Below are 13418 nucleotides of genomic sequence, written 5' to 3'. Positions count from 1 at the left end.
GTTTTCACTCACACTTGTGACTCCTGCTGATTTCATTAGGAGCTTCCATATTTCACTAGCTCAGAAGAAGTGCTTTGTGTATACCTGAATGCACAATGGTTTTATGATACAGTGTACTCAAAGTCAATATTGGCTTAAGGTTTTTCTACACGATTTCCTCCCATCCTTTCCTCTGTGTGTGGGTAATGTGTTTTAGGTCATGTTGCTTTTCATATTAATTCACAGTCTCACAGTCTCACTGTCAAAGCTGAAGGAGATATTCTGTGGTACAGGACAGGAGGAGGCAGTGGGAAGAGGAGGAATGCTTTAAGCTGGTATCTCTGGTTTCCACCATATACGTAGTGATTACTGGTAAAGTTAAGGGTGATCAGTAGAGGCCCAAAGAAACTACTGTCTAGATATTTCACTACAAGTTGCTCAGACAATCATCTTAAAATCCATTGCAAAATTGAGAAGGTGAGATACTGAGAAAATCCCAACTCACACGGGACCGCTATGACTGGAAAAGTTAATGAAAACTGACTCCTATTGCAAGACCAAGCCATTAATTGTACACCTGTCTGACAAGATTTTGTAGTGTGGTACACATGCTTAAAAATCTTTAAGATATAGGATTAGAAACGCTAACTTTAACAACATTCATAGTTTTAATAAAATCATTTTTCTTCTAGTTACAAGACAATTATATATGGAATTCAGAGTTCTGCAGTATTTGCTTTTTGCCAAGTATTGGATTTAGTAAAATACAGTGGAAGTTGTTATTCTATGAGTAAGAATGAGAAAAATAATTGTATTAAGAACTTACTTTCTGCAGGTTCCTTAGATCTTCTGCCACTGGAGGACTTCCTCAGGAGACTTCGTCCTGAGGTAAAGAGGCTGGTTAATTCCTCCAGAGGACTGGTAGGTGTCCGAGAACGGGAACTGCTCTGAGATGATGACCCGTAGGTACTGACTGAGACATTTACCATCTTTCCTCCTTCTTGCAATGTATTTCGGGCTGTAGAATGAGGCACTGATGGAGAGCTTCTTGAGAGACTTCCTGAATGTACAGAGTCATAAGGTGGAGGTCTTTTGAGGCTTAAAGGGGTAAGAGACCTACCCATACTGACAGGAGAGGGTGAGGCAGAGTGACTTTTAGGATAACCGTGTGGAGACTGTGTTCTGTATAAGGTAGAAGGATGAGGAGGTGAAGAGGTGTGCCCAGGGGTGCTAGTTCCATGAGATACCATCTGCTCTTTCTCCATTTTTTGATGGCCTGGTGTATGAGGTGGCAATGAAGATGGAGAAGCTCCAGCTTGTTGTTTTATGTAAGACACGTTTTCTAAAACAGGAAGCTTTGTGACCTCTAGCGGAGTTAGAGGAGACTCATCAGAATTTGGGGAACACTGCACTGGTGCTGGTGGGAACACCAGCAGTGGAGGTCTGTGAGAAAGCAGATTTGGAAATGGTGGGGGTATATCACAAAGCAAGCCCTTGGGAGTAGATGGCACTGAAGTCTTGGTGAAATCGAGGTCAGGCACTGTGGGAGTAGCACACTGAGAAGAACAAGTGTGATGGTCATATTCACATTGACATTTTGAATCTTGGCCTACATCATCAAATATAGGGTATTTCATCTCCTCATAGACTGCTTCACTTTGGTCATCTTCATCTTTTTTGAAGTCTCTGAGTATATTCCCAACCATTTCAATATAAACAGGCTCTTCTTCTTCTGTGTCTGGGGCAGGACTGCTGACCTGTGACAAGGACGCATCCCTAGTGAGCGGTGTCTTCATAGGGCCATGCTTTTTGATGTAAGTTTCATCAAATGATGTGCTTAACTGAGTGTTTGGATTTCGTTTCGGCTTAGGAGGTGGAATCTTCTTTGTATATTCATCACTGTGAGGTCTTGGTTTGGCTGACACTGTGAACAGAACAAAATATAAATTCATCAGAAATATTTTACAATCTCTGTCAAACATAGGATCTCTGTAACAGTCTTACAATTCTAGAATGGATTTCATGAGACCAGCCTATTGCTGACTTTTCTGGTAGCATATCAGTACAAAGCTACAAAAATAGCATCCTATTCAAAACACTCCTTATCTTCCTCCTAGAGGTTGTGACTCTCCAATAGTCAGCAGCTAATGAATGTTTCCCCTCCTCTGAGACAACTGTTCTCTACCGAACTGTTGGGACAGGAGGACTTTCCATTTTTAGTCATTATGCTTTTGAAATATCACTGTGGAATTTTAAAAACCCCAAAAGTTGCCAAAGACATAAAATTAAGTATCCAAATGAACTCATTATGACTGTAAGAGAACACTTAAGATCCTGGACATTCACACTGGAATGACAGTGATGCAATTCTGCAGTAACACATTGATGAATCAAGACTTTTCTGCTTACAGTAACATCTTGCATAAAGTACAGTTGTCTCAGCACTGAAAAGAAAAGGGAATGCTAACAAAAATATTGCAAAATGTCCTGTTGGGATAATCCTAATCATTTATTTGAATTCATCCTATGAATACACAAGACTTCAGCGAAGTCAAGAGAAACAAAATACTTCATAGATTGAGATCCTTCTGAAACATGCTTATTTAGAAACAATAGATCATTTTATCTGTGAAATTAGAAATCAAAATATTATTATGAAATTCATTTGAAAAGGTTAAGGATTTCTTAAAATTATCTTTGACGAATTAAAGACAAATGAAACTCATTTTGTTCTCTTTGCACAAATACTTAATAAAATATCTCACTAAATGTTGGGGTTAATAGAGTACCTCATCAAATATTTATCTGAAGTCAGTTTTTATCCTACATGCATTCAACAAACTACTTCAGAAATGAAATTTACTACGCATACTGAGCCTACTTTGTATTCCTGTAAGGTAAACAGTTCTTGATAAGTTTTTCCTAAACTCCTAAACTACATGCCAGGCTTAGAATGGCAGCTTTCTGTTCTTACCAGATAGTATTGCTCTATGCAATTTGCTGCTACAGATCTATCGCTGCAAACTCAGAATTCAGAGAATTTCTAGATCCCATTTGCTGACCCAACAATCAGACAGCAGCTAGTGAATATCTGATGTTAAATCAACCAAGCAGCACTCTTAGAGTTAAAAATACTTTTTTTGTAAACAGCTTCCAGTGTGTTCCCAAAGCCAGTAGCTCTGCCAGCTGCAAGGCAGTGTTTCGATAGCCTGCTAGGATGCTCACTGCCAGAGAAGGCGCCTGCACTACTGCATTTTGCTGATGAGCTTTGGTCAGTGTCAGAGGAAGATTCAAGGCCAGCATTACTGCTTTGTCATCCTTCTGCTTTATTTGTTAAATAATTCTTCAGTACTTTTTAAAAGGCATAGAAATATGGGCAGCTGTTAAACAAGGTCCAGGCTTGTTTGGAACTAAGGAGTCTTGGATATACGTGTGAGCTTACAAATGAAGTAACAGGACTGCTCTTCATTAATAACATGCATCTAACATATAACTAATGTATAAGAGAGCAAAAACAAAAAGAAAGCTAGCCAGAAATGAAAGGAAAAAAAGAAAAAAAAACCCAACAAAGAATGAGATTATAGTTTCATGAGGGTTCCAATTAATGTGCTCCACTTTGGAGCAAGCTAGGGACATGCAAAAGCTACTACAGATAAGCATATTTGGTAGCTTGATAGTTTTCACTCTGTGGATATATCCTAATGTACTTTAAATTTGTCTTTTTAATTAACCCAAATTAATTTTCTTGAATGTCTTATGATAGACTTTGGGGAATGAGATGTAGGCTATGTGAATCATTTGGGCTTTACAGAAAATATTACTCCTGATGTATTTGACAATACGATCAGATTTTTCTTGCTCTGCTTCCAGCTAAACCACCATTCTCTATTTAATATGTTATTTGTATATCATATTCATACAAGTTCTACTGACATCAGCTTGAGCTCAGTCCTCTCTCCACACATTTCTTAATCTGATTTACAACTCTGGCAAATGCAGTCTTCTTCAGATTGGTGTCATTAAAACGAAGAGGCTGTCAATAAGACTGGCACAAAATTCCTGAGTGCTGCTGAGCATTTTGCACAGGACCTGAACTCTGGTTTGTAAAGCTAGCCGTTTGCAGACTTTGCTGCATTTGGAAATCACCTGTTTTGGAAGAAGAGGCTTTCTGCAAATTTCAGCTTCCTATGCACCGTGCACATCCTTAACATATACGTGAGATGTAAGTGATTCCCATTCCTCTGCCATTCGTATATCCGTGTTCCCTGTTCTGTCATCTACATCTCCTAAGCTCTGTCACACAGCTGTATCACCACTCTTCCATCTTTTATCTGGAGCAATGTTACTGACAGCAAAGTAATAAAAAATGCTCTTGTGCTGGTTGCCATTCAATGCTAGTTTCAACTGATGTTTATTTAAAAATAAAAGTGTTTAGGAACGCCATGTTTTCCAAGGATTGCTAGAAATATCATTTGCCTCTTTCTTCCTTCTATTTTCACCATTTTTTTGTCACGCTGATGAGGTTCTGCTGTGCGATCTATGCCCCTCCCGAAGCGCTGGGGTTTACACAAACAACTTTCAGACATTATTACATTATAGACAAGGAAATGAGAAATGTCATGGAAAAATGAGTGACATTCTGCTGTCTCGTAAAGCATTTTTGCATGGTTTGAAATTAACTGCTGCACTGACACACATAGCATTCTCATCTGCCATTGCACAATATGTAGCATTAGCCTAAAATATCTTGGTGACATTATCAACAAAAAGGTCAAATGATCTGGCCCTGCCATATGATCCACAGCATAAAACATGACAAGGTGAAAGATTTGCTTTCCTCTTTCTATTCAGAGCATTCTTTCTCTGCCAGTTTCCTTTATTATAGCATCTATTTCTGGGAGATGATATGTTATGAAGATCCTTTTCTCTCCATGATAAACTGCACTATTAAAACTAAAATTTAAAACTAAAATTTAAAACTAAATACTTTAAATACTTGTTAAACCTTACAGAGTTACCTCCAATCTGCTACTCAGTATTTACATTTGGTGCAGTAAGACTTCCTAGAGGATATAGAGCAGCAAAGAAATCTTTTATTATGATTGGGAAAAAAGGAGCTGCACAACACCTATTGGGAACTTCCTTCAGCTGCAGCGGGGCATTCAGGAGATGAATAGAATTAGCTTTGAGAACGCTGTGATGCAAGACACCATATTTATTGAACAAAGATTTTTAGTCTGAAATGCTGCTCAATAGAAAGGACTGAATTCACAGCACCCACGGTTATGGAACACCTGCACACAAATTCCTGCTCTACTCCGAAATAGAGGAAAAAATAGGAATCCTGAAACTGAACAGAGCTGTGCAAAACTAGCAAAAGGAGCAGGGAGTATTTGTACAGCTCCTGTGTTACCAACATTTGGCAGGAATAAATGTGCACAAATGCTGAAGCCCTGGCAAGAGCCCACAGCCAATGAAAGGAGATTATTTGGCAATCTCCTGAGAGGAACAGGCAAGATTGCTTTAAGTACTTGACATTTATCAGGCAGAAAAAGCATTCAGTGCCTGCTGGGAACATAAACTCCTATGAAAAGCAAACCATGCTGACATATTGGTGATACACATACTGCAGTGTCATCTGCTCTAAATATGGGGTAATTAAGTGCTTTTCAACATGGATTACCATGTCCCCAGTTTGTTTGTCCCTGATAATCCACCCTGAGACCCTGCCACCAGTACTTCATTGCACATGGGGCCTGAGCCAAAGGTAAATGGAAAAATATGAAAGTTCCTGCGGTCCTCTATAGGCTCTGATCTGGATCTTGCTTCCTCAGGGTGCTGCTCTGACAGCCACTGCTGTCACTGAAGGATGCAGCTCTTCCACTCCAGGGATCGTTCATTCATCTACTCCAGCAAGCTGGGCGCTCCTATAAGTTGAGGGATACTGAGGCATAGACAAGGACTATCGTTGGTCTGTAAAGTGAGTTTTTCTTTGCGGAGAGTAGCAAAAATCTGCCATTGCTTTTTCAATTAGAAATAAACTTGCTCTTTGTTAATTCCCACAGGCAAGAAGACCCAGTTAATCATGACATTGCATGTCAATTTCTTGATCTACTTATAAACAAATAGTGAAACTGAGTTGGCATTAGTATTGCCCACAAGGAGTTCTCAGAACCTGCAGACAGTAAGAAACAGCTGGTGGCCATGGGTTCCCCAACTACCTGCAGTCCCCATGCACTACCTCAGCTGAGATGGGGAACAGAGAGCACCAAGCTGATGTGATCAGCTGGAGGCTGCAGAGACACATACATTCAATATTTGGAGAGTTTCTTTTGAACTGGATATTTTCAAAACCTCTCCTCCCAAAACAAAAGTTTCTGGATTTTTATTATCTCCAATCACGTCAATTCCCTTCTCCCTTCCCTCTCCACAAAATAGCATAAGGGTTTTCCTAAGAGAGATTTTTGTCTTTCACTCAGCTCTATTTTTCTCACCACTTGAGAAGTCAGATGGTAAGATGAAGGTGAGGACAATTTCTCTCTCTGCCAGGTGCCACTTCCCTAGCTAGTCATGCAAAACTGCCTCATGAAGCCCCTGTGGATGCTTTTATTGCAGAGCACAAAGGCAATTCACTGCCAGGGCTGCAGGGAACAGCACAGAGATGCTTGGAGGATGGCAGTTCAGCAGCCACCACAGGCGCTGCCACTGCTGCCCAGGTTGTTGCTCAGGTGCTGTGCTAAGGGCTCTGTCTTCAGCATTCCTAATTGCCAAACCTACCACAGCTGAAGAACTGGAAGCACTACCACCCCTGCAAATAAAGCCCAACTGCACTGAGTTTACACCTGTTGAGCAGCAACTGTCTATATTTATTGCCAATCTAGTGCCAAGCAATTATCTGCCTCTAATAAACTGAAAGGAAAACCAAACATGCTGGCAGTAATAACTTCAGTTCTGATCTGGAAGCAAGTGGCACAGTGCTTAAAATAGCCTTACGGAACCCCATTGAATAAGCAGAATATGACATTTTTTGAAACGAGGTATTTGTAGCACAAAGGTTATGCGTAGCTTTCAGACATGCTCAGATGATCCATCTTTCATAGTTCATTTTGGAAATACAGAACTCTGCTTGCCATCCTATCCTCTTGCAGTATTTTTTTTTTCTCTTTAAAGAGAGAGTGAAATATGAAAATATGTTATCACATTGTTTTTTACTCGTTGCTTACTGTATAAAGAATGAGTGAAAACATCTGAAAACTAAAATGGATTTTGTCATTTTCTATCTTTTAGGTGTTTTGCCAGCTTTTGTAGTTTGGAGACCAAGCTGATTTATTGCACTGTTCACTCAAACAGAATAAAAATACGTGTAACATACAATTCTTCCCTTTCAATTTCTGAAAGAGGCCACAGCATTCAATTTCTTTCTGAATAAAAGAATGATTTGAGGCCTAGCAGTTTTTTTAATTCTTACAAATATTATTCTAAATGCAGAAGAAATTAATCATGCTGCATTTTGAGGGATACCTCTATCAAAAAGAGCCTCCGGGAGTGAAAGGAAATGGAATTTCTTTAATTAAACCCTGAACTTGCTGGGTAGTGAACCAAAGATGCACAGATCCTGATTTACAGCACACAACTGAATGGAGAAAATCCCGCACTAGGGCTGCAAAGAACCTACGTGTGCATGCAGGTGTGTGGTGTAAGTTCAAGACCGTAAGTAACCCCACTAGCTTTTACGAAATGAGCTCCTTGTTCAAAGGTGCACCTGATCAAAAGAGCATTTGTGCACCAGTGCTTATACTGGGTCTGATTTCATTATCTCTGAAGATGAATTTTGAATATTCTGAGTGAGACTGAATTTAAAAAGGCACAGTCCTCTGAACTGTGCAAGAGATTGGTACTCAGGAGACCTGAGTTTAATTTGTATCTCTGTCACAGGCCCCAGGGCTTCGGATGTCATTTCAGCCCTTAATGCCACTTATTCACATGTGTCTTCTGCCAGTTTGAACTCTAAAATGTTTTAGGAAAGGTTTTTTGTTGTTGTTAATATCAACCTTTGCACAGTGGCTCCCATCATCACAAAGCCACAGTAGAAAACAAAAGCAAATATTAAATGTGCCTATTGGAGGTATCTTTTCTTATCCAAGGAATTTTCAGTGGCAAATGCTTTTACACTGAAGAGCCATAAATTACGTGCACAGAACAAACATCTTAGCACACAACCAGAGAAACATTAGCAGTGGGTCAGAGTAACATCAAAGAACGAATCTTTGTCATGAAGAAAAAACAGCCTTCAGAACAGCACCATCCTCATGGACACGAGTCTTTTCCCTGCAAGTTACACTTTGCTTTTCTAAAACATGACAGTAGGAAAGAGCAAAGAGGGAAAAGAACACGGAAGGAATAAAAGAAGCACCTGATTCACTGGAACACCTTTGCAAGCAGTAAGTGCCTTCAGCACAGTGATTTCACACAGGACATATTTCTTCCCAATCCTGGATCTATTTCCTCTTACTGGAAGTTATTTGGGCATTATAAAGAGGACAAAACTGTACTCAAGATGGAAGGACTAGAAAGTAGTGTCCTAAAATGATACTGATACCAAAATAATAATCCATACTGATAGTAATCCTCAGATGCCTCAAGGCTGTGATTAAGGAGACTTCTTGAAAATTACTCAGGTTGCTTTATTTTGATTACAACTTCTTCCAATTTTTAAAATGAATGATTTCTGCTTCAATCCAAGTGACCTTGGTAGCAATATTCCAGAACATAATGCCTATATAACAGTAGGCCCTACAATTAAATTAAATTAAATTTTGCATCAACTCACATTTACAATTGAAGAAACCAACGGGCACCAAGGCTGGAAGACATGCTGTATTCAGCTTAGGCCTGTGTCTCTGGGCCACAAAACCAAATTTGCAGCCCCAGTGCCACACTCTTTACATGCTATATATGCCAAGTGACCCATATCTGCCTGGGAGCCATAAAAGCCATCATGCTGCCAGAGCCTGCACCTTTGCTCTGCATTATCAAGATGAGGGCAGATCCAGAGATGCCAGGACATTTCAAAAATTCAGGCAGTCAGGAGTACCAGCATGCTGGAGGGAGTTGTCCCCAAACTGCTGGGCTCAAGTGCAGAGTGACTTCCAGGCTTTCTCTTTCATATCCTTCCACTGCTCTGTACACCCAGCTGACACACTGGGTTTGCTCATCAACCTTACCCACAGCCAGAAGGTCTCCAAAAATTACCTAAGGGACAAAGTATCCTTCTGAATGCCCAGCCTCACGCTTACATATACTTTGAACTTTGTAGTTCTTTCAAAGATTGAATAATTGTTGTCCCCACTTTATCCAGATAACGTTTAATAGGCAAAACAAAAAAGAAAATGGTATTTGAAGAATAATTACAAAATGTTTGTGATCAAGCCTTTCTGTACTATTCTTTGAAGCTAGAAGTTATTGTCAGTTGTCCCAGCTCTGGAAATACAGAAAGAACAAGATTTGTTTAAAAAAAAAAAAAGAAATGAAAGCTCATTTGAATCATCTTTACAGAATCACAGAAACACCAAGGTTGGAAAAGACCTACAAGATCATCCAGTCCAACCATCTCACAGTCACTTTTTTCAGATTGCAATGACTTCTGAATATTCATTTAGAAAAATATCCTTGAACTCATACACCCAGACGCAAGAGGCCAGGATCTATTACACTACATTTCATGGATGTAACTTGCAGCAGTTCTCATGGAAGCAGGCTCTGAGCAGAGAGGAAGGAGTACTGGCAAAATGGGAATCTGAGTGAAGGATCCTTACATTAGCCACACAGGCAGCCATTGTTGCTGCTAAGGCGTTGCTCTGTTGTGTTTCAGATTGCCCGCAGTCTGCATGTGAAGTGGCTTTTGCAGCCTGTGCAGCGGTAGCACTAAGAAAAACAAAAATACTGAGACTGTATATAATCTCAAGGATTTCTAGATTTAGAAAGGCAATTGGCATGGGATCTCATCAATAGCAACCATTAGATGAGTTACGATAAGAGCATACAAATAAAACTACTGAATCACAATTGCAGAGAAATTAATTTGCAAAGCACATTTGCCTGTTTGTTGGGGGTTCTTGTGCTCATCTGCAGAAGTCACAATGGAGTATGGAAAAGCATCTACAGACTGACAAGATAAGTAAAGCCCTTCAGTTTTAAAGCAACGTGTATGGCATATTGACTGTCACCTTGGAGATGAAACCTGAACAGCTTTCACTGTTTTACTCTAAATAGTTATCACTCTATTCTTAAAGCTACCCTCAAACTCACTGCTCCTCACAGTAAGAACTCAGGCCGAACTCAGCCCTCATTACCCTCTACCATCTTCGCTTTGGTACAGCTAGTAGAGCCCAGTTCTAACGGGGTTGTCAGATAGTGTTATCTGCTGCCTCTCCCTCTCTGCAGCTATCCACCTGGAATCCCCCAAGTACCACCAAAAGGATGGTGAGGCTCTGCATTTTGTCTCACAGAATGTTGTGTGATGAGCCAAGTTCCATCAACAGATGCATCAGACACCAGTGTCATGTCAGTTAGGTATATAGTGGGTACCACTCTGATTCTGGTCAACCTTTGGATGTGTTGGGGCTTATTTACATGTTTTCTGCTGCCTGAAAGGCACTGATGGTCTCTGCAGTGTCATTTGGCAATGTTCACCTGTACAAAGGCATATTTCAGTCTGACTGCAATTCCAAGGGAGCAACACTTGTACTGATTTCTAATTATCATAGCTGAGGGAGATGATGAGTGAAAGCATCCCTGGCTGAGCTTCACGAACTTCTCAGAGAAGGTACAGTGCAGCTGCTTTCCAACTCTGTGCTCACAGAAACACTGAACAAAACAGACCTGCACAAGAGCTCCTGGCTCTGGGTGCTCTAATACACTACCTACACCCAAGCTCTGGAGTCTGAAATGATTCACAGAGAAAAGGAGAAAGAAGGAAATCAGGCTAGAGAAACACCAAATGCTTAATTAAATGGTAAGTTTAGATCACCTACTTCATTTGTTCAGAACAACGTTCTGCATTTGCTCACTTGATTTAACTGTTGCTTTGGTTCCATAAATATCCCACCCGGCATATTCTCAGTGACTATATGCAAATACTTGGATAGTTTGTCTTGAGATATGTGACTCTCTATTTTTTAGATCCACAGCAATACCGGTCTTCTTACAGATACAATAAATAGGTCAAGCCCATTATCTGCTGACATAAGTAGCAAGCTGCTTGCCAAGCCTCTAAATAATTGCAGCCCATTAAATCAAGATGGCAGACCTACTGAGGTGATACTATGCATAACACCACGTCCAGGTTTCAGCTGGTAGAGTTGATTTTTCCTTCTTAATGTATGGTATGATGTGGTATGATGCTATGTTTTGGCTTTAGGAGAAAAGCAATGCTGATAACATACCGTTGTTTCAGTTGATACTGAACAGTGCTGTACAGAGCCAAGGATGTTTCAGTTTCTCAGCTTCTTGTACTGTCCTGTCAGTGAAGGAGGAATGAGGGAACACAGGATGTTGGGAGGGAACAGAACCAAAACAGCTACCTAAAGTGCCCAAAGGGATATTCCATACCCTATCACATCATGGAAAAACTTGAAGATTGCTGGGGAGTTGGCTGGGGAAGCTGCCACAGCTTGGGGACTAGCTGGGCATCAGTCCAGTAGGTGACGTGCATCACTTGTTTTGTGTGTATATATATAGAATTATTATTACTGCTATAATCTTTTTTCTCTTTCTTTTCTGTCGTAGTAAATAGTTTTTATCTCAACCCTTTTTTTTTTGTTTGTTTGTTTTTCAGTTCTCTCACCCATCCCACCAGGACAAGAAACCAGCAGCTTTCCCTGGGTCCCTTTTTCCCTGAAGTCCTGTGGCTTTTGAGCTGTCCTTTTCCTTAAGGCTACTGCATGAAAAGCCTCTCGCTGCTGCTGAATGACACATAGAATCATAGAATTGCTTAGGTTGGAAAAAACCTTAAAGATCATAAAATCCAACCATCCAGCAGGCCTGTCTCTGATGAAGCTCACATTTCAAAACAAAGCACAACATTGATCACAGAGGTCAGATGAGTCACCACAGAAAGAGCAGCAGGAAAGCAAATGACCCCTGCTGGAGCAGAGTTCATCTAGATAGGCACTCCTGCCTTCACTGGAAGGACACAAGGTGACCCTGCAGAAGCAGTTTCTGCAGGTTGTCATTGAGCATCTTTTGGGGTGAATATAATGATAGCTGAATCGGGCAGAGCATTGTTAGAGCAGCTTCCAGCACACAGCAGTGCCTGGAGGCATCACACCTCTGCGGTCAGAGGCTGAGCAGTGCTGAAACGCTCTGTGTAATCGGCTTAGAAGAAGAGCCTCACAGCTACTCATTTTACTTCCTTTTCTACAGGGGTGACTTCTCTCTCCTCCTCAACCTTAAATAAAGCTTTGATAAAATTACAGACAATTCACACGTTATCGGCTGCCTCCCCCTCAGAGCTTCTCTGTGTGCCTGGCATCTACAATTTTATCTTGCTTGTTTTTACAGAATGGCCTGCTGAAACTAGTAGAGCCCTGTTGATCTGCAAGAGTCCTGCAGCCTGGCTTAACTACCATAAATTCACCTGGTATAGTTGCACTGTACATGTGGCAACTGCCGTATTGGCAGTGTTGTACAAGACTCCATATAAGCTTTAAGAGAATTTTCTCATTTCAAAGACAAGTCTTAGCCTCATTGTGTCACCTCAGAAGTCAGAAAAAGGATGAAAGAGAAGCATGAAAGAGAAGCATGGAGCACAAAAAGGGACAGAGGAATTGTTGCCAGTGACTGTTCCAAAGTGGTGCCAGAAGCTCACCCGTGACTGCTGAACATGTTTGGCTCAGGCTAGACTACTAGAAACAAAGAGGAGACTTGCTTAAAAACAAGAACCCTAACAAAAGAGGGAAAAGATGCCAAGAAGCAAAAGATAGAAGATGGAACAATGAGAACAAGATCAGCTATAGCAGAAGTGTTTGGAAAGCTGAGGTAAATGAAAGGTAATTAAAGCAAGAGGAAAACACCTGTTTAGCCTGTTTAAGCAACAGGTTAAAGACACTAAGCCAATATCAAAGGGAAGCATCAAGCATCAACTATCAGAATATGACTGGAGAGGTACAAGTGCAGCCAACATAATTTATTCCCATTTTATTTACCAAAATCCAAATATTAAGAGACTTCCATTTTCGCAACCAAAAACCTAGTGCATGAAAATTCTCTGAGGAAAGAAAGAATCTGTAGATCTGCAGCATTATCAAACTTATCCTACATGAAGATTTATAGCAGAGTTATGCTTTTGTATTCTACTAAGAATAGCTGTCTTTGCAGCCATGCAAGAAGGAGAAGATGCTATGAATCTTCTTCATCCCACAAAGCCCTCATAGGCTGGG

General features: G+C 40.5%; 1 protein-coding gene across 1 annotated transcript in view; it reads right to left on the bottom strand.

The window, feature by feature from the left end:
* Positions 1–743: 743 nt before the first annotated feature.
* NYAP2 (neuronal tyrosine-phosphorylated phosphoinositide-3-kinase adaptor 2) overlaps positions 744–13418 on the bottom strand; it is a 57616-nt gene continuing 44941 nt past the window's right edge. The window contains exon 3 of the mRNA XM_031555069.1: positions 744–1903. Coding sequence (XP_031410929.1) covers positions 759–1903 — 1145 coding nt within the window. The 3' untranslated portion in view covers positions 744–758. The remainder of the gene's footprint in view (positions 1904–13418) is intronic.

The sequence above is a fragment of the Meleagris gallopavo genome, chromosome 11, assembly GCF_000146605.3.
Source record: "Meleagris gallopavo isolate NT-WF06-2002-E0010 breed Aviagen turkey brand Nicholas breeding stock chromosome 11, Turkey_5.1, whole genome shotgun sequence".
Lineage (NCBI taxonomy): Eukaryota > Metazoa > Chordata > Aves > Galliformes > Phasianidae > Meleagris > Meleagris gallopavo.
The sequence above is the reverse complement of the archived record's forward strand: the minus strand, read 5'-3'. Positions and strand labels throughout refer to the sequence as shown.